The sequence below is a fragment of the Onychostoma macrolepis genome, chromosome 02 (genome assembly GCF_012432095.1).
Source record: "Onychostoma macrolepis isolate SWU-2019 chromosome 02, ASM1243209v1, whole genome shotgun sequence".
NCBI lineage: Eukaryota > Metazoa > Chordata > Actinopteri > Cypriniformes > Cyprinidae > Onychostoma > Onychostoma macrolepis.
Genome location: NC_081156.1, coordinates 22,003,391 through 22,022,795, shown reverse-complemented (window position 1 = coordinate 22,022,795; position 19,405 = coordinate 22,003,391). Strand labels below are relative to the sequence as shown.

General features: G+C 35.1%; 1 protein-coding gene across 8 annotated transcripts in view; it reads right to left on the bottom strand.

Annotated features, from left to right (window-relative positions):
* The window catches only part of astn1 (astrotactin 1), a 377,633-nt gene that overhangs the window by 179,358 nt on the left and 178,870 nt on the right, over positions 1–19,405 (bottom strand). For all 8 annotated transcript variants that reach the window (XM_058749876.1, XM_058749884.1, XM_058749890.1 and 5 more), the window contains one exon: positions 13,441–13,628. In XM_058749876.1, coding sequence (XP_058605859.1) covers positions 13,441–13,443 — 3 coding nt within the window. In that variant the 5' untranslated portion in view covers positions 13,444–13,628. The remainder of the gene's footprint in view (positions 1–13,440; positions 13,629–19,405) is intronic.

Below are 19,405 nucleotides of genomic sequence, written 5' to 3'. Positions count from 1 at the left end.
TTATATCTCAGAATTGCGACTTTATATCTCAGAATTCTGAGAAAAAAAGTCAGAATTGCGAGTTCATATCTCAGAATTGCGAGTTTATATCTCAGAATTGCGAGTTTATATCTCAGAATTGTGAGTTTATATCTCAGAATTCTGAGAAAAAAAGTCAGAATTGCGAGTTTATATCTCAGAATTGCGAGTTTATATCTCAGAATTGTGAGTTTATATCTCAGAATTCTGAGAAAAAAAGTCTGAATTCTGAGATAAAAAGTCGCAATAACCTTTTTTATTTTTTTATTCAGTGGCGGAAACGGGCTTCCATACATATTAGTACTTAAAGTGTACATTTTTGAACCTAATAGGTACAAAAGTGTACTTTTTGAAAAGGTACCGCCCCAGTGACAGCTTTTGTACCTTTATTTCTGAGAGTGTACCATATTCTTCTTATTTATATACATCATTTATGCTGAGCCAAAATATGTGTGTGCTTTAGAAAGAACTGAAATTGCAATAAATAGTTAGCTATTGATTATAAAATTCTCAGCACTTTCAAAGGTATCACATCATTTTCTGGTAGTGCAGATATGTACATGGCCAATTACAGGGGGGAAAAATAAAAAAAGAGGTCTAGAAAAAGGGTAATTCATTATTTGTACAAACAGTTTGGAGCTATAATAAACCATATTTGCATACAAAATTAAAAAGCATGTAATAATCATGATTTCAAAGAGAATAAGTGCATTGGATTACTATGGAATAAGTGCATTGGATTACTAGTTGTTTTCTGTGCATTTTACAAATATTACCATAATTATGACTAATTATAGGGGGGGGGGGGTACAGAAGTTCCCTTGTAGTCACTACAACAACGTGATTATGATCTACATATGCTGCTAAAGACTGCTGGATAAAAACCATACCAAGATTGTGGCCACATACAGCACCAGATCCAATAGATAATTAGTTTTGCGTAATTCGATTTCCTTTGGGTCCATCACTTTGAATTAGCCAAACAAGCAAAATGTAACTTCACTGCGGAGAAAATTATGGAAGGCTGCATGTTACAGACGGTTTAAAATTAGACCAGATGGGATATCTCTTTATGAAGGGGAAACTATTAAGACCAAACGAAACATTGCAGTCTAGCAGCATGAGGAGACCTAATCGAATTAGCCAGCGGATACAAGTGATGCTATTATGGGTTTGTCACATTCTTTAACAACTTTAAGCAGATGTCCTGTAAGTCATCAGCTCCCAAAATGGGTTATATTTTGGAGCATTTTGTAATTTTCCTTGGCAACAAGAAAACATACTGTATATATTTATTAGTTGCTTGGTGGCAAGTTTGTTATTTCAAATGAACTGAGAATGTGGTTTAAACCATAACATATTATATACAGGGTTTCCGCGGGTCCTTAAAAAGTCTAAAAACGTCTTAAATTTACTTTATCAAATTTAAGGTCATAAAAAGTCTTAAATTGTACAAGAAAGTCTTAATTATGATTTCAAGAGGTCTTAAATTTGGGTACAGACCAGAATCACGATGCAGCTTAATGTGACGATTAAACTTCAAAAAGCTATAAATACATTTCAAAGTCTGGTGCTGCTTTGTGTTCTGCTGTTACCGCGGAAACCGTTCGAAAGCGCCTCCTGCTGGCAGAGAATGAATGTGCATGTTCAATAAGGCTGTTGTTGTGAGTAGTGTATTCATGCAAAACCGGAGGCTGTAGTTTCAGAACCGGATTTCTAGGACCCTATAGTTTTTTATTTATTTTATTTTTTTTTATTTTATTTTTTTTTTGTATGCATGTATTATGTCAGGTCTTCCAGCCAGTTCTATCAAACCTTTACAATTAATCCAGAACGTGCAGCAAGATTAATTTTTAATGAGCCAAAAATAATGTAAGAAAGAATGAAGAACATCACACCTCTGTTTGTCAATTTGCACTGGCTACCAATAGCTACGACCACTGGCTCTGCACCCCTTTACCTAAGTTAATTACTTCAGACTTATGTGCCTCTAGAAGCTTACATTCTGTAAGTGAACGTCGCTTTATTGTTCATCCCAAAGAGGCACAAAATCACTTTCACAGACTTTTACATTAACTGTTCCCTCCTGGTGGAATGACCTGCCCAACTCAATCCCAGCAGCTAAGTCCTTAACCATCTTCAAGAATCGGCTAAAAACACATCTCTTCCATCTTTATTTGACCCTCTAACTCTAGCACTCTCTATTCTAATTCTATTCTTTAAAAAAAAAAAAAAAACCTTGCTATGTGTACTGCATTAAGCTAACTGAGACTTGTTATAGCACTTGCATACCATTGCTCTTTTGTTGATTTTGATCGCTTCCATTGTCCTCATTTGTAAGTCGCTTTGGATAAAAGCATCTGCTAAATGACCAAATATTAGTGGCTCATACTATTTTATAGCACTTGCTATTCAATTCTGTATATTATTATTTTTTAAGGAATTATGAATTATGTAGTTGTTTAATTGTATACATTAATTATTGTCCTAACCAACTCCTTACCCTAAACATACCCGTTGGTAACCCTCTTGAAATATTTAACCTAATTTATTTCAATATATTCTATATATTCTGGTTTTAAATTCAGTTTTCTTAGAAAGAAAGGCTTGTGTCTGTGAGAGACTTCAGTTCATTAGCCGCAGCGCTTCACGTCTGATGTGTGACAAACTTAAAGTGCAGTAAATGGTAAAACACTTGCGGTACAAATTGGTGTGATTATTAGTACTTCAATAAATGTAAAATAATTTGAATACAAATACTAATTTACAACATCCAGCATCACAATGAACTGTTTTGCACAGCTAAAAAGGCTAAATGGAGATTGCTGACTCCCCCTCAAACGGTTCACGCTAGCTCTTACATTAAAAATAAGATGGAAAGATAAAAAATGAATAGTTTCCATGGATCTAGTCTTTGCATCTGTTTGTTTAATGTTTGAATCAGGTCTCCTCTGTTGGAGTAGATAGCGCTGTCCCAAAAAATAGGGTCCTAGAACTGCAGCCTCCGGTATTGCAGGAACATTAGGTTTTTTGTTCAGACCAATGTGAAAATCGACCCATGTTTTTACCTTGCAAACACGCGGAGCTGTAAATGTGAACTGGTGGGTCAATAAGAAGATAATTCATTATAAAAATCTAAACAGTAAAATGTGTTTGTATGTTATTTAATTAATATAATAATTTATTGATAATAATTGTTTAAATTAATGTAATAATTAATATTTTTGACTCATCCATTTTCTTAAAAAATGGTTTAAAGGCTGAAATGTGAAGTGTATCATTTTATAAAACGTTTTGTTTTCCTGAAAACTTTACAGTTTAATAGTTTACCATAGACATTGCCCTACCCTGCTCATATGGTATTAATTTTTATATGTGCAGGTCTTAAAAAAGGTCTTAAAAAGTCTTAAATTTGAGCTTAAAAATCCTGCAGAAACCCTGTATATAGCATGTGGCTTACAGCTGTGAAGATTTTTCCCATATTAGTAACCATTTAAAAAACTTAAGCCATTAACCATTGGTTATATACTGTATTAATATTGATAATATATTTATAATGATAATAGTATTTTTAAAGGACAATAATATATATATTATATATATATTATACACACATATATAATATTTTATTTTTATTTTTAATAAATAATTTTAATATTGTTAGTTGTTTAAAATTATTTTATGCATTTCTTGTATTTTACTTAATTAAACATAATTAAAACTCTGCAGAACAATCTGTCCACAAGGCGCAATTTTGTCAAGATTATTGGAGAAAAACTATGCAGAGGATGATGGTTCTGCATTTCTTCATGATAAATCACCTCCTGCTCCGCTGGTAAAATCAATGCAAAATGTGCGTCACAATCTTTTGTTTAAGAATCTCATTGACTTTCATCCCTCTGAAAGTATGAGGATGATAAATAATTGTGATTTCCTAAGACAAAAGTTCTGTTTTTCTTGTTTGTTTCTGCATGAGCGTGTGTGTTGTGAGACCAAGGGACCGGGCCAGTATTAATGAGTGGGTCATTGTAGGACAGTTTTCCAGATGGGCCTTTATCTGATCTAGGTGGCGTTTGCAGAATAAATGAGAAAGGCTAGAGGAAATGCCCTTTCCGTTCAAGGGTGCATGTGGGCATAAAACAAGGTATTATCGAGCACTTAAACTCTAAGTGCATGTAGCGAAGAAGAACCCACAGGGATAAAAGGGATTTACTGAACTGGTCAAGACTCCCATGTTTTATTGTCTTATTTATTACACTTCCTCCATTAAATGCTATTTGGTGCCAATATCCTCCATCTTTGATATCCATGTACAAGCATGGACAGTATCCAAAGCAAAAGAAAAAAAAAAGGAAAATACTTGTATATCACTGTTATTTTAGTATACTGATATATATATATATATTAATGTTGTCACGGTACCAAAATTTCAGTATTCGGTACCGATACCAGTCAAAATCCACGGTTCTCGGTACCAATTTCGGTACCACATGCTAATTAAAAAAAACACACTATTTTTAATAATAAAGTCAAGCAAAAAAAAAAAAAATGTACAAAAATCAATGGCATTCTTTATACTTTATTTAAATTGTGTTTCAAGTTTTTCCGCAAGTAATAAAAGTATGAAAAACAGTAAACAAGTTTCACCCAAATTTAATTTTGTCTTTTAATTAATTAAATTTAAACACATTGAATTGTTTTGGTAAATAAAGGGGATTTACTATTAAAATTTAAATATGGAAGAAATATTGTGTGATTTCTTTAAAAAAAATAAATAAATAATACAATTATATATATATATAAAATTATATTTCTGGCACAATGTCTTTAAGATAAACTTTTATTTTGACGAGTTGCCGTGAATACCTTTACATTTCTGTGTGTAGCTATATGATATGACGCTGGTTTTACTCAATGAAACGGTAAAATGCTCGCGAGGCGGCTCTCAGAGCAGTTCAGTAGATATTGTTTATGTATTTATGTCCTCATTGAGACGGCAGATGATGAATCACGGCGAGCGTCAGGCGCGCTTCAGTGTGTGTAGTAAAAAAAAAGAAAAAAACGCGCGTCTCTGCCATTCATTCACTCACACAGAGACTCGCAGAACATGCAGGATTCATATTTGAATCGACTTTTGCGGCTTAATATTTACAGATACTAATCCACGTCGCGATTTGATTTAAGCGCAATGACCTACTTTTGATTAATTCATCCAAACTTTGACAAATTCCGTGACATTCCGTGCTAAACTGTAAATTCCGTTTTTATAACTGGATTCCGAGATTCCGTCCGCGTTTTCTGCATCGCGGAAATCATCGGGCCGTCTGGCGTCAAGAACCGGGTTGACGGTACTCGGTACCACCGGTACTTAAAAAACCTGGTACCGTGGCGTTTTCACTTTTTAGTACCGACTTGGTACCGAAGTACCGGGTCTTTTGACAACACTAATATATATATATATATATATATATATATATATATATATACACTGTATAATGATATGCAAGTGCTATAACAAGTCTCAGTTAGCTTAATGCAGTACACATAGCAAGGTTTTTTTTTATTATATAATAAATAAAAAGAAAACAGATAGAATAGAAAAAGAAAAGAGCAAGCTAGTGTTAGAGGCCTTTTTTGCTTTTGTTAATTGTATAATAAATAAAAAGAAAACAGATAGAATACAAAAAGTTTAGAAAAGTTAGTTAGTTTTTTTTTTTTTTTTTTTTTTAAGAAAACAAGTAAATGAATAGAGGGACAAGTTTTTTTCTAAAAGGGACAAGTTTTTTTTTTAAGAATAGAATTAGAATAGAGAGTGCTAGAGTTAGAAGGTCAAATAAAGATGGAAGAGATGTGTTTTTAGCCGATTCTTGAAGATGGTTAAGGACTCAGCTGCTAGGACTGAGTTGGGCACGTCATTCACCAGGAGGGAATATTTAATTTTATTTTAGGTTTTATTATTTTATTTTATATTTTGTCATTTTTATTATTTTTTGTTTTAAATAATATGCGTATATATTTTTTATTAAGTTTTAGTTTTAGTTCATCCAATTTTAAATATTTTAGAAAATTAAAAAAATATACAATTCTGTTATTTTGGACTTTGAATATGAGACATGGTGCCCATGATTAGACCATGATTAAAATATCATCATCCTCTTTCTTCTGTGCTAGACTGCAGTGAAGACCACCATGTGCATAAGAAGTGCACTCATGGTAGGTTGTGCATTTAAGAGTATGCATATGTATTACCCAATATTCATAGACTTTTCATCTTAATGTCCATTTAAACGGCATTATAAATACTCACCTTTCAGCAAAGAGTTTCGGACTGCAGTGTAACCTGAAATAACTGTTCCAGGATCGTCATCCTCGAGGCTACCTAAGAGATTCATCTTTCACCGCTTTTAACATTGCTTGCCCCTCTTTCCAGCATTCTTAGCCATTGGTTACATTCATGCAGCCCAGGGCCCTTGGGAAGGAGCTCAACGCAAAGATATATCACTTTCCTCTTATGGCTGCTAACAGGGCAGAAACTCAAATCTCCAGCAGGTCTGTCTTATAAATGGAGTTGAGCTTTCAGGATGTTTACACCTTTGCATCCTGGTCTTCCTTTGCAGGTGCCTATAGAGATGCATAGCTGAGATGGGACTGGGAAAAACAAGAACATGTAACGTCTGAAACAATTTCGGAAAGGTCAGCGTTTTGGGGCTTAGTGCAGCTGTTGAGCTCCTTTTTCAAAACACCTGCTATCAATTCTGTCTAGGTAAATAAATCAGTTTCATACATCCAAACAAAAACAAAAAAAGTATATACAAGGATGGAGAAAAGAAGCATGTGTTTCCTCTTACATACCTTCAGCTCACAGGGTGTTTGTCAAGTAACTATTTTATTGGCCATTAGCCAATGTGAGAAGAATTGATTTCTGCTTTATTGCTTTAGCTCTCCTTCGTATCCAATTCTGTATCCACCTTAATGCCACCCCGCCAGTTTCCTCTGAAACACTATCTTCTAATATTCCCAGAAGAGATGGAAATTATCCATACATATTTCAGATAGGGAAAAAAAGAATAGCACTGTTTACCAAGAGCTACACCAGCACAAGGTGTGTGATGTGCTATTTTATGGGCGATGGGGAGTAGGAAACAAAGAAAGACTTTAATCACATCGTAAATTCTGGATTTATTAGTTCAGTTGAAAACAAACAAAAAAAAAATCGTCTGAGACATTAATCCAAGGGCCAAGTTATTGCTGCAGCAACAAGGGAAGAAAACCAAGAGAACCAGCATCAATCCAATAGGTCACCAAGTGTGCTTTTGCCGAAAACTAAATGTGAAATGACAGATGAAGTTTCTTATAATATTTAAAGCGATGAAATCATACCGTAAGATCGCTTAATGAAATAACACAGGAAGCTGAGAATCTTTAAGGATGCATTAGTTTAATCAATACTGTAATTACGTTAGCCTCATATATCTTTCAACCACCATTCAATAGAGAACGTCTATGGCCTATCAACACACCGAGAGTGTATGCAAGTTCATTTCAACAAGACAGAAATGGAGTCTTTGTTTTTACAAATACAGTGGCCCCCAAAATATTTGGACACATAAGTTATATTTAAAAATGTTTGAATGACATTACATTAGATACAAAATAACAAACCATGTGCAATTACTTTTCAAAGTTGTAAATAAAACAAATATTACTTTCTACTTAAAAAAATGTCAATATTAATTAAATGTGTCACTTGCTATTTCTTTGAGTGAAGATTGATTCTACACTTTTTTAACATATTATGCAGGTTTACTAAACAGGGCAATTTAGTGCGAGAGCGCAATTCCAAAACAGTGCCGATGGGCGTGGAAATTTCTGCGGGTGATTTATTGACAATGCGCAGATTAAAGAACACAGATGCAACATCTCATTTCCATAATGACCAACACAATTGACCAAGCACAGCGCAAATTAGCATCAGGATATGTTTGGATTCGGATAATGAGTTCTTATGGCATTTCATATAAATTAATGTGTGGAAAAAATCCTCTCCCTTCTACCACACGCTGTCTGTTTTCTGTGATGCCTCTTCCAAGCAACAACAAATGCAGCAAAAATAGTTTAACGTGTTTTTTTTGGGGGCGCAAATACCAGTAATTTGACGAGCGCAAACATAAGTAAATCGCGTTGCGTGATTCATTTTAATACTCTCCTCCCATAAATTTTGCGTCTGAAATGCACAAAAAAGAACTGTGGCTACACTTTTTCAGCGCTAATTCTTCACTGTGCATCTTTAGTAAATCCTAACAATACTTTTTAATGCCAAAAGACGGTTTGCGCTGGTGCATGCTATTAGTAAATCTGGCCCTTTAACTTTCATTTCATCAATAAATGTTGGAATATATAATACAAATAAATAGGGGCTATATATATATATATATACGTATATTAAATAATGGCAATATGACATACATTTGTAATAGCGTCTCAAAGGACAGATAATAAACTAAACATACTATATAAAAACCATAACATTACTAGATTATTCCTCTAACAACAGACTTCCACATATACTTGGGCACCACAATAAATGTATTGTCTATGTATATACTCTATATCATTTTTATTCTTCCCATAGCTTTGGTTGTTGTTATTCATTGTGTTTATAAGACAAAAAAAAACTGCATCTACTATTGTGCTAAATCCAGAACACAATACCATCTGTTTCTGTTGCCAATTTGAGGATGGCTGTCAGGTGTTGTGATATAGATGCAATGAGAACTGTGTTACATGAGATGCCCGTCTTTCCACCCAGTGTGTGCAAATCACTGCAAGGGCATGGCACAGCTGAGCCAGCCATCCGCAGAGAGATAAACCACTGGGGAACAAGCTTGAGGCTGGCAAATGGGAGAAACGGGGGTCAGGAGCAGCCTATGGATGTTCAGGCTTGCTGAGTAGTGCAAATTGCAGCTTGTAAAACGGCCAGCTGAATAGAGGGGGAGGTGTACCTCAAAAAAGCTCCCTGTTGAGAATACAGCCACTTCGGAGAACATATTAGTACGAAGCGGGTGCGGAACAAGGTGGAAAAATAGCTCGCTAAATAGCAAAGGTCCCGCAAGTGGTGGTGGAATGCGCCATTTGATTGTAGGTGGGATTTGGTGACCTGTTCATTTGTGGAGAACCCCCTACAGGTGACTCAATTGCTCGTCTATTACAGAAACCCAATGACAGTGGCAGGGAAGAAGGTGGTCGCTCTTTGACAGCAAGCCACTGCTGCTTTCAATAGGTTACACATTACCCCCTAAAGAGAAGAAAAATAAGCTGAAATGAAAAAAAAAAAAAACATTTTCAATTTACAATGTGGCCTTTGTGATAGCAGCTGGAGATACGAGCCGAAGAATAGATGGTTAAAAAAGGAAGAAAAAACCTCATCAAAGTCAAAATGACAGCACAGCTGGGCTTTCATCAAGGCACATTTGACGAGTGCTTTTCCATCCACAAACCCTAAACTATCACGGTGAGATGGCGAGCCTGGCGCCGAACGACCACCGCGCACCACTGAGCTGAGCAAAAGCCCCAGCTGGCCTGAAGACCGCCACGTATGGCCCACAATAGACATGGACGGGTGACAGGTGTCTACACTGGCGGCTCACTCTCTTTGGGACTGGCATCATTGCAAAGCACTCAAGGAAGTGACATGATTTTAGGGGGTACTAGGTTTAGGAGCTTGCCCTCCGGCCGAGACGAGTCAGAGCCAGAAGGGGATGCGGCGTAGGTACCATCTGTCGCAGAGGCTGCCCGTCGCACCACCAATGAAAAACTCCCACTCTTCTCCCACCTTGCAATAACACAGTCTGAGCTCTGAAGGCTAAGAAGAATAAAATGGCAAATCAAGTGGGTAGGATGGGTGCAAAAGGAAAGAAATTATATTCTAAAGAAGGCTTTTTATTCTCTTGCATCCTTTGCAAATTTGAATACGCTCAAATTGGTTTGTTTTCGAGAGCAAGTTGAGGACTCAAGGTCATCTGATAATTTCACATTCTGCGAGCATCAAACTATGTACAGCAAAGCAGATACGACCTGTTTTGCTCAGATTTTAAAATAGAAATGATCAATCACTTTTCTGGCTTTGAACAATGCTCTGAGAAAACACAATATCAGAGGACAACAGAAGAGTATGGTAGACTTCTGTAAGAACAAGGCAAAGATGTCTCTCTATCTGCAAATGTTCCAGTTCAATTAATGTTTACGCAGTTTCAATATTAAAGTTTAAGAGACACCAATACCTTTGCACTTATTCAAAATATTATAGCATTAATTACTTGTTGATATTTATTTTTATGTATTCTTTTAACTACATTGATCAAATCCATTCTCTCCATTCAAATCATTAATGTTTAAATTATTATATGTGTATATATATATATATATATATATATATATATATATATATATATATATATATAACTTTTTTTTTCTACATAGATTTATTTATTCATTCATTCATTCATTTATATTACTGGTCAACTTATTTGTAGCTTATTAGTCCTAATTTATTTATTCACCGTGATAGGTGGACATTACCTTAAAGACAAGATAATCAGCAAATCACAATGACACTGATGCACTTCTTCCCGCACTTTATGCTCATAAAATATATAAATAATCAAAATCTAATCAGCAAATAATTACACATGCATATCTTTTTCTATGGTGCCTTCTAAAAAAATTATCATCTCGATCATAAGCTGTAACAAACATAAAATCATCAGTGAAAATTCATTTGGTCTAACAACAACCTTTATGAGCTTCTACCTCATTTCACCCTACACAACCTTAATCACGGTGGTGTCTCAATCGTACAGTGATCACATTATAAATCTTGTTTGTACATCTGTACTCTGAATAATTAAGTAGTTAATGACCAGGACCCAATCTTTGAGCTGTTTACAGTTCATGAACATCAAAACACAATCTATTTGTGCTTAAATACTGCGCTGTCCTTCATGATACAAGCATAATGCCCTGAGAAGAGAAAATTGTTTGGATCCCGTTGCCTTCCTCAATGAGGCTGAATCATCTGCTGACTTCCCGCATGTTGCCCTTAGAATACTAATAACTATCTTTGTGGGGATATCAATGTCAGAGTCTGTGTTTGAGATAGGAGGCATGCAATATTCTTCAGCTTCTGAGGGATCAAGCAGGGTTCGCTCAATAGAGGAGGTTTCCCGGAGCTCGGAGGTATCATATTCCGACAGGGATCTTTCAGTAATCAGTGGCTTTGCACAGAGAATCAACTAACCATCCAAAACAACTGCCATACTGCTCTAATGTGCAATTACAGGATTTGAAATTCAAGCAGCAAAGGAAATCCAGCAAAGCCTGGAGCCCCCATATGTTCCTTTTACTTTATATAGAAATAATGAGCCATTTGTGCATTTCCTATTAAAAATATTTGCATACCAAACACTTGACTTGAATACTGACTTGAACAGCCCATTCATCCAACCTGTGTTCAGAACTCTTCATTCATCTGAGCTACACAGCTCGTCACCGCTAACTCTGCCCCATGCAAACCCCACTGATGTTCAGCATGACAATTTACAAATATGGATTTTCCACTAATTATACTGAGTGTGCTTAAAAGCTTTTAAAATCCTTATGCCCTCAAGAGTCTTCGCTCCAATTGCTCTGAGGCTTCTGGGGATGATAGTAGTATAACGATCTGAGAGAGGAGAACCGTGAAGCCAGGAGGCGTAACCACTAATTGACTGAATCCGAATCTCATACACAACTCGAACTTTTCTTATCTACATAATGTTTTCTCTCCCGACTCAGTCCACATTGAATCTGCAGCTACAGAAACACAGAATAGTTTTTTCTTCCTTTTCTTTCATTATTAGTTCAAATTAAAACTATGGAAGCTTGTTTCTGCCACTGAATAAAACATAAAAATGGTAATTGCAACTTTTTATTTCACAATTCTGACTTTTTTTTTTTTTTTTTTGCAATTGTGAGTTTACATCCCACAATTCAGATTTATTTCTCAGAATTGCATGATAAAAACTTACAATTGCGGTACAGTCAGAATAGTCTCGCGTAGCCAGACCTTCAGACTCACAGCTGAAGGTCTGGAATCTATGGTTGCTTTAATTGTCCAAGGCCCGCCCATGAGGCCGTTTGACCGACATGTCAAACAACCAATCACAGTTCGTTTCGTTCAGCGTCACGTTTCGGGGCGTGGAAATGCCACAATAACAGTGTATCTCACATACTTTTAAAATTCCAGCGTGTAGTTGATTCTGATAAGCGCTCGTCGTCACAGTTGTAAACACGACGGCTTTCTTCTTTCGTGAGGGGGTTTGGCATCACGGCAATCCTGTATAATTAACCAATCGACGACGACTTTGAAACTCCTGAAGTGTTTCCAGCTAAGTGTGCCATATGCATCAGACGTTTAGTCAACAGTACGTGGGCGTGACGTCTGAGGCTGAGACTACAGTCAGAATTGCGATAAATAAACTCAGAATTGTTTAAATCTTGTAATTCTGACTTTTTTTCTCAGAATTGTAAGGGAAAAATACAATTGTGAGATTTAATGGCAGAAGTGGGGGCAGAATTGAGATACAAAAAGTCGCAATTACCTTTTTCATTTATTTTTAATTCTATGGCAGGCTTCCATATATAACAGTTTTGGGAATTTATTCAAATTATTTTTATGTATAGACTTCATTGTTTTACTCTTATCGAAGACCCAAAATTTCAATCTCAAAAGCATGAAAATTCATCATAAAAATACTATAAAACTATAAAAATATGTTTAAGGGGTATATTTATTGTGTGAAACTGATTATGCAATTTTTTACACAAACTGCTGCCCCAAATTCAATTATTTCCATAAATAACAATTAGCATAATAGTGCATAGTCCATAGTGGATCAAAACCAAAAGTTAGTGTACTCAGTTACCATAGAGACAACTGTTTCAGGGAAGAGAATTCATGCAATGAATTATGAGAGATGTGATGTGTGAAAAAAAAAAAAAAACTGAACAGAATGCTTTTATTGTGTGTCATCTCCAATCAATCTGTAATTTTCTCAAATTATGCAGAAGTGTGAAATTATTGTTTAATTGTGAGTATTTAGAATACACAAAATACTAACTATGAAATTAGCTTTACAAAGACAACAGAGTCTGACATTTTATTCCAAAATATTTAAAATGTAATTTTCATCACAAAACAAAAGTGAGAGCAACACCCTAACCTTTATCTGTATTTTAAAAGTTTTTGGAATGAATTTTATTCAAAAATAAAGTACCATTTGATTTGTGTTCCTTATTTAATAAGCAAAATAATTAAGAAGAATTAGTGCACCAATAATTAGTGCAGAAAACATCAAGTACTCAGACTCAGTGTGGGTTGCATACCATGACAGAGATGTGCAGGATCCGAAGCTCTTCCTCGGCGGAGTCACTAGCGGGATAAGCAGTGGCCGCCGGGCCAGGCAGGTTCTGACTACCATCCTGATGGTGGATGTGGAAGAGCAAAGTGCCATTTTCCAACCACTGCTGTCTCCAGCGAACCAGTGGGATGTCTTCAGAGTTCCCAGAGATCTCTGCAAAAATAAACAGAAGAAAATCAGGTTCAGTAAATGTTTTGTGTTGCATTGAGAAGTGTGTGATGGTTTGCAGGATAAATCATAAATGCTCCTGTCATGCAAATATACGCAGTATACTGTGACTATACATTATTCATATCACTCCAGACATTTTAGGATTATCAAAGCAATCCCTACGGCATTCAAACTTCACTTTAGAAATAAACGTGAAACAGCCTCAAGTCCAGTTAATGGATGCAGAGACAGATGACTTGAGCTTGTCAGAACAAATACACATTAATAGGAATAGTGCTACTGGACGTCATATTAACAGACAATTTAGATGGAGAAATGATAAATAGGCTTTCCTTTTACTCGCAGCTCAAAGCTAACTGAACATATGTTCTTGACATTGCATAAAGTCTGTTTGATATGTAAGGCCAGAGGATTTGGATAAGCCTTTGAAAATGAGTAACGTGTCATTTTATGACAGTTTATTGGACTCTGGGTGGGGTGATTCACTGGATACGTGCTTTTAATTTTTAATGGTTGCTATAGAATTCTCTTTTTGTTTCTCTGATTAGGCGTTTGTTCTTAAACATACTGATGTAAATGGAAAAACAAAGCTTTTGACCTGTGCTGCCTCTTCTGCATTAGTAATATTTTACACATGGGAGGCAGACATCTCCTTTCAAAATGGTGCTTGCAGACTGCAAATCGAGGAGAACCCCTGACCCACTTTATGAGTTGTATATGCACAGGCACAAGCCAGAGTGACTCTGCACTTCATCACTAGACGTCATACACATTCCCAGGGGTCCGGCGTGGTACAGCACCTTTATTAATGAAACAACATGCATGATACAACAAACAAAGGCATATTACAGGAATAAATTACTGCTGTTTGCTTCTTTCCTGTAAGGGTTTCTTTAAGCATGAGCAATTGTGCCCCTGTGGATTTTTAGAAAATAAACTCTCTTAAAACACATTTTCAAGTTCAACCTCTCTACAAAAATGTGTTTTTAGTTCTATTTTCCTTCGAAAGTCATGGACACGTCTAGAACAATACAATTTTATTTCCACAGCTATGTATTAGGTTTAATAGCATTATGTAATGGACAAAATTCCTTTGGTTTGTCAAGTCTAGTTTCATAATCTATTATTTTATGTATCCCAAAATATAAAGTGTATAAAAGTAAATCTAAGTTTATAATTATATAATATGTTCACAGTTTTTGAATAATTTGACAAAATTTCCACATTAACCAAAAAGAAGGCAGAAAAGTATATATTTCACTATTTTGGTTCATCATAATTATAACACACAAATTGTTGTATGTACTGTAGCTCATATTTTAAAAACAGATTTGATAAGTAGCAAAAATAATTGATAAAGGTTTCCAAGTTCCAAAAGGTTTCCAAAACAATGTGACCTTCATATGACAAAAGAAATTCAACTGTTGGGACTTAAATGTGTCCAAAGTTAAAGAAACATAACATTGTCCTCATCTGATGTGCTTTTGATTTGAAATCACTTTAATTTGACATTAAATTATTACTTTTTAATTTTTAATGGTTGCTATAGAATTCTCTTTTGTTTCTCTGATTAGGCGTTTGTTCTTAAACATACTGATGTAAATGGAAAAACAAAGCTTTTGACCTGTGCTGCCTCTTCTGCATTAGTAATATTTTACACATGGGAGGCAGACATCTCCTTTCAAAATGGTGCTTGCAGACTGCAAATCGAGGAGAACCCTGACCCACTTTATGAGTTGTATATGCACAGGCACAAGCCAGAGTGACTCTGCACTTCATCACTAGACGTCATACACATTCCCAGGGGTCCGGCGTGGTACAGCACCTTTATTAATGAAACAACATGCATGATACAACAAACAAAGGCATATTACAGGAATAAATTACTGCTGTTTGCTTCTTTCCTGTAAGGGTTTCTTTAAGCATGAGCAATTGTGCCCCTGTGGATTTTTAGAAAATAAACTCTCTTAAAACACATTTTCAAGTTCAACCTCTCTACAAAAATGTGTTTTTAGTTCTATTTTCCTTCGAAAGTCATGGACACGTCTAGAACAATACAATTTTATTTCCACAGCTATGTATTAGGTTTAATAGCATTATGTAATGGACAAAATTCCTTTGGTTTGTCAAGTCTAGTTTCATAATCTATTATTTTATGTATCCCAAAATATAAAGTGTATAAAAGTAAATCTAAGTTTATAATTATATAATATGTTCACAGTTTTTGAATAATTTGACAAAATTTCCACATTAACCAAAAAGAAGGCAGAAAAGTATATATTTCACTATTTTGGTTCATCATAATTATAACACACAAATTGTTGTATGTACTGTAGCTCATATTTTAAAAACAGATTTGATAAGTAGCAAAAAATAATTGATAAAGGTTTCCAAGTTCCAAAAGGTTTCCAAAACAATGTGACCTTCATATGACAAAAAGAAATTCAACTGCTGGGACTTAAATGTGTCCAAAGTTAAAGAAACATAACATTGTCCTCATCTGATGTGCTTTTGATTTGAAATCACTTTAATTTGACATTAAATTATTACTTTTTTAATTTTTGCTGAAAATAATTCTTTCATCAAAATGTGCATAAATAACATAAAATCAAGAACCCAATAGTTAAAATCAATTAAACGTGTTTAATTAGCTGTTAGAAATCTGACTTTGAATTTAATTATGATCCCGACAGGTCATGCATTCCGCAAAATAACCTGAAGACTTTCATTTCACACTCTAAATCCTTTCCGTTATCACAGAGTTTTATTTTTTTTGACGATGCTGTCAGTTCAATCAACTCAACCTATTCAGTGTCACGACAAATTTATAAAACCAACCAACAGAATAAATATCTTGGAGAGAAAACTGTTGTAATGTCAGTGGAGGCCGGCATCAGATCTGTTTTGAACTTCAACATGAAAACAAGCACATATGAGGGTCACTGCACCTGGATACATGTTAAAAAAAAAATTTCCCACAAGCCACAATAACACATTCACAAATCCTGTCCAGTTGGGGGGCCTTATGGGGCAGGTGTATCATGAAGGAATTGTTCAACCAAAAATGAAAACTTGAGCTTTCATTTTATGCAAAAGTACAGCACTATCATTCTGCTAAACATCTATTTTTGTGTTCAACAAAAGAGAAGGAAAAAGAATGAAAGGGGTTTGTTAAATGATGGCCGCCTTTCCATGTTTGGCTAAACTATCTTTTTAGTATAGGAATAATGATGTGCAATTACCCATCCATCCTAGGCTGCCCTCTTTTCTCTTTTTGTTGTTTATTCGGCTTAGTTTTGCTTTGTATGTCCTTTAGTAACGCCACCCATGGATTAATTTATTTTTGTCATGCAGTCCAAAACATGGGTTTTGGAAAAGGTGTAAACGTAGGAGTAAAAAATAGGTATGAATCATTCCAACTGTTAATAGGGAGCCAGACTTTGGTTTGAAACTGTCGGATAATCTGAAGGCTGAACGTTGATTGTACCGAATTCCCTTTTAAATGCATATCGGGCAATAGTTGCCTTGAAACGGCTGTTTAAATGCAGGAAAGCACAAACCAAAGGGAGAGATAGAAAGAGAAAGAGAGCGAACAAGAAAGAGAGGGCTGGGGTAAAAAGCTAGTACTATTCATCTCACATCCTGATGCAGTGTTAGAACCCGCCCTCCCCTTTCTTTCACTGTGTCTATGCTTACAGAGATCCACAGACCCAAATATACAATCTGGCCTTTGGCTATATACAGCCATTTACAAAGGCTGCCTCGGAGGAAGAACCTTTCTAGAACTGGCCATGGTTTTTGGCATCATATAAATGTTCATAATGCAGACAGAACAAAGGCTTACCCTTCTGAAAGCACAGAGTGTTGGCCTGTCATTATGTAGGATTCACATTTTGATTTAAAGAATGACTATCTCTGAACAATTTTAAAATACACTTTTTGATATTAAAAAGATGCATACATGCAGGAGGACTAAGGTTGCAAACAGCTTTTGTTCTCCACAGATTGAGGCATAAGTCTTATGGTCATGTATGCTAGTAAGCAATTATTATAAGCAATTATGTTCTAATTGCCATTGTCTGAGACTAGGCATGGTGAGCTTATGGAAAAGAAAAATGGCATCTAATACGGTGCAATTATCCCAACTCTATTCTCATGCTTATTTTTTCTTTTTTTTAATTCTGGAAATGTTAAAGTTTGCATAAACTATTTTAGAAATGAATTCCCATTACTGTACTGTACTGTACCAAAACAAAAACAAACAACCCCCCATAAAAATAAATAATAAAAATAAATAATAAAAATAAATTGTAAAAATAAATGTAATACTAAATAATACTACTAAATAATACTAAAATAATTAAAATAATATTAATAATAATAAACATTATTTGTAAAATATGTGATCATATCTAGTGCATGTAATATATTGAATGATCCAAAACTTCAACATTGTAATTCAATGTTAGATTCAGAAACATCTTCTGCAGTTATCACAGCATTAGAGAAACAAGAATCATGAGGGATGAACATGACAACTCAACTCGAGAGATGTTTTGTTCACAGAAGATCAAAGTTTACCTTCACCAGCCTGTTCCAAGGTATGTTTCCTCTGATGGTGCCAATTTTCCTCCTGAATAAGAAATCAGGGCTAAGCAATCAGTCAAAGTCAGTTTTACTTTGTAAGCCTATCCAACAACCCGAGCATTAAGTGCAATGGCTAGTAAATGGTAATTTGTTAAAGATTCAAAGCCATGTTTAATATTTCATGTTGGATAATTAGCCTTAAGACTGATCACAATGTACAGAAAATGCGTGCCTTCAAGGTCTTTCTTGGCATTGTTATATGGATATACACTAAAGAATGTTTGAACAAAATCATTCCATGTTAAATCATAATTGATTACTGCAATTATTTTTTTTTGTAGAATAATCAACAACAACAGATATTAACCCCATAAAGCCTATTTAAAAGGCCTCAACATTATCAACATACACATGTCCTGCTTGTCATGTGTTTTCTGCATTGAAACCTTTTCTGTAAAAATAACTTTTATATTGTATTATTTTAAGATGAACAGTTAATGGATTGCCGCAACTTAGGAATAGGTTTACTTGATTATCCATGAATCTTTTTTTTTTTTCATATCCAAAATATGATCAAATGTGACCCTGGACCACAGGGATCAGAAGACTACAGAGAATGGTTCAGACTGTTGAACGGATTATCGGTGCCCCCCTGTCCACCCTTCAAGAACTGTACACATCCAGAGTGAGGAAAAGGGCTTAGAAAATCACTCTGGATCCCTCACATCCAAGTCATCCCCTTTTTGAACTTATGCCATCTGGCCGGCGCTACAGAGCCCCAATTACCAGGACAGCCAGGCACAAGAACAGTTTCTTCCCCCAGGCAATCCAACTTATGACCAGTTAAATGTCCCCCACCATTATGCAACTACAATGTGCAATAACCTTATATTTATTTGCTTCCACCTCCATCCAAGTACATCCCTGCATCTCCTTCTATTCTATTCCACTCTGTATATACAATCATTTATGTTTCAAATTATTTTTCTTTTTCATTTTTTTTTTTGTTTATTTATATTTACATATGTGTATTTTTTATTCTCATCTTATTTTTTATTGTCTGTGTCATTGTTGTCTCTGTGAACTGGAAGCTTATGACACTAAAACAAATTCCTTGTATGCGCAAGCATACTTGGCAATAAAGGCTCTTTCTGATTCTGATAACCAGTCAT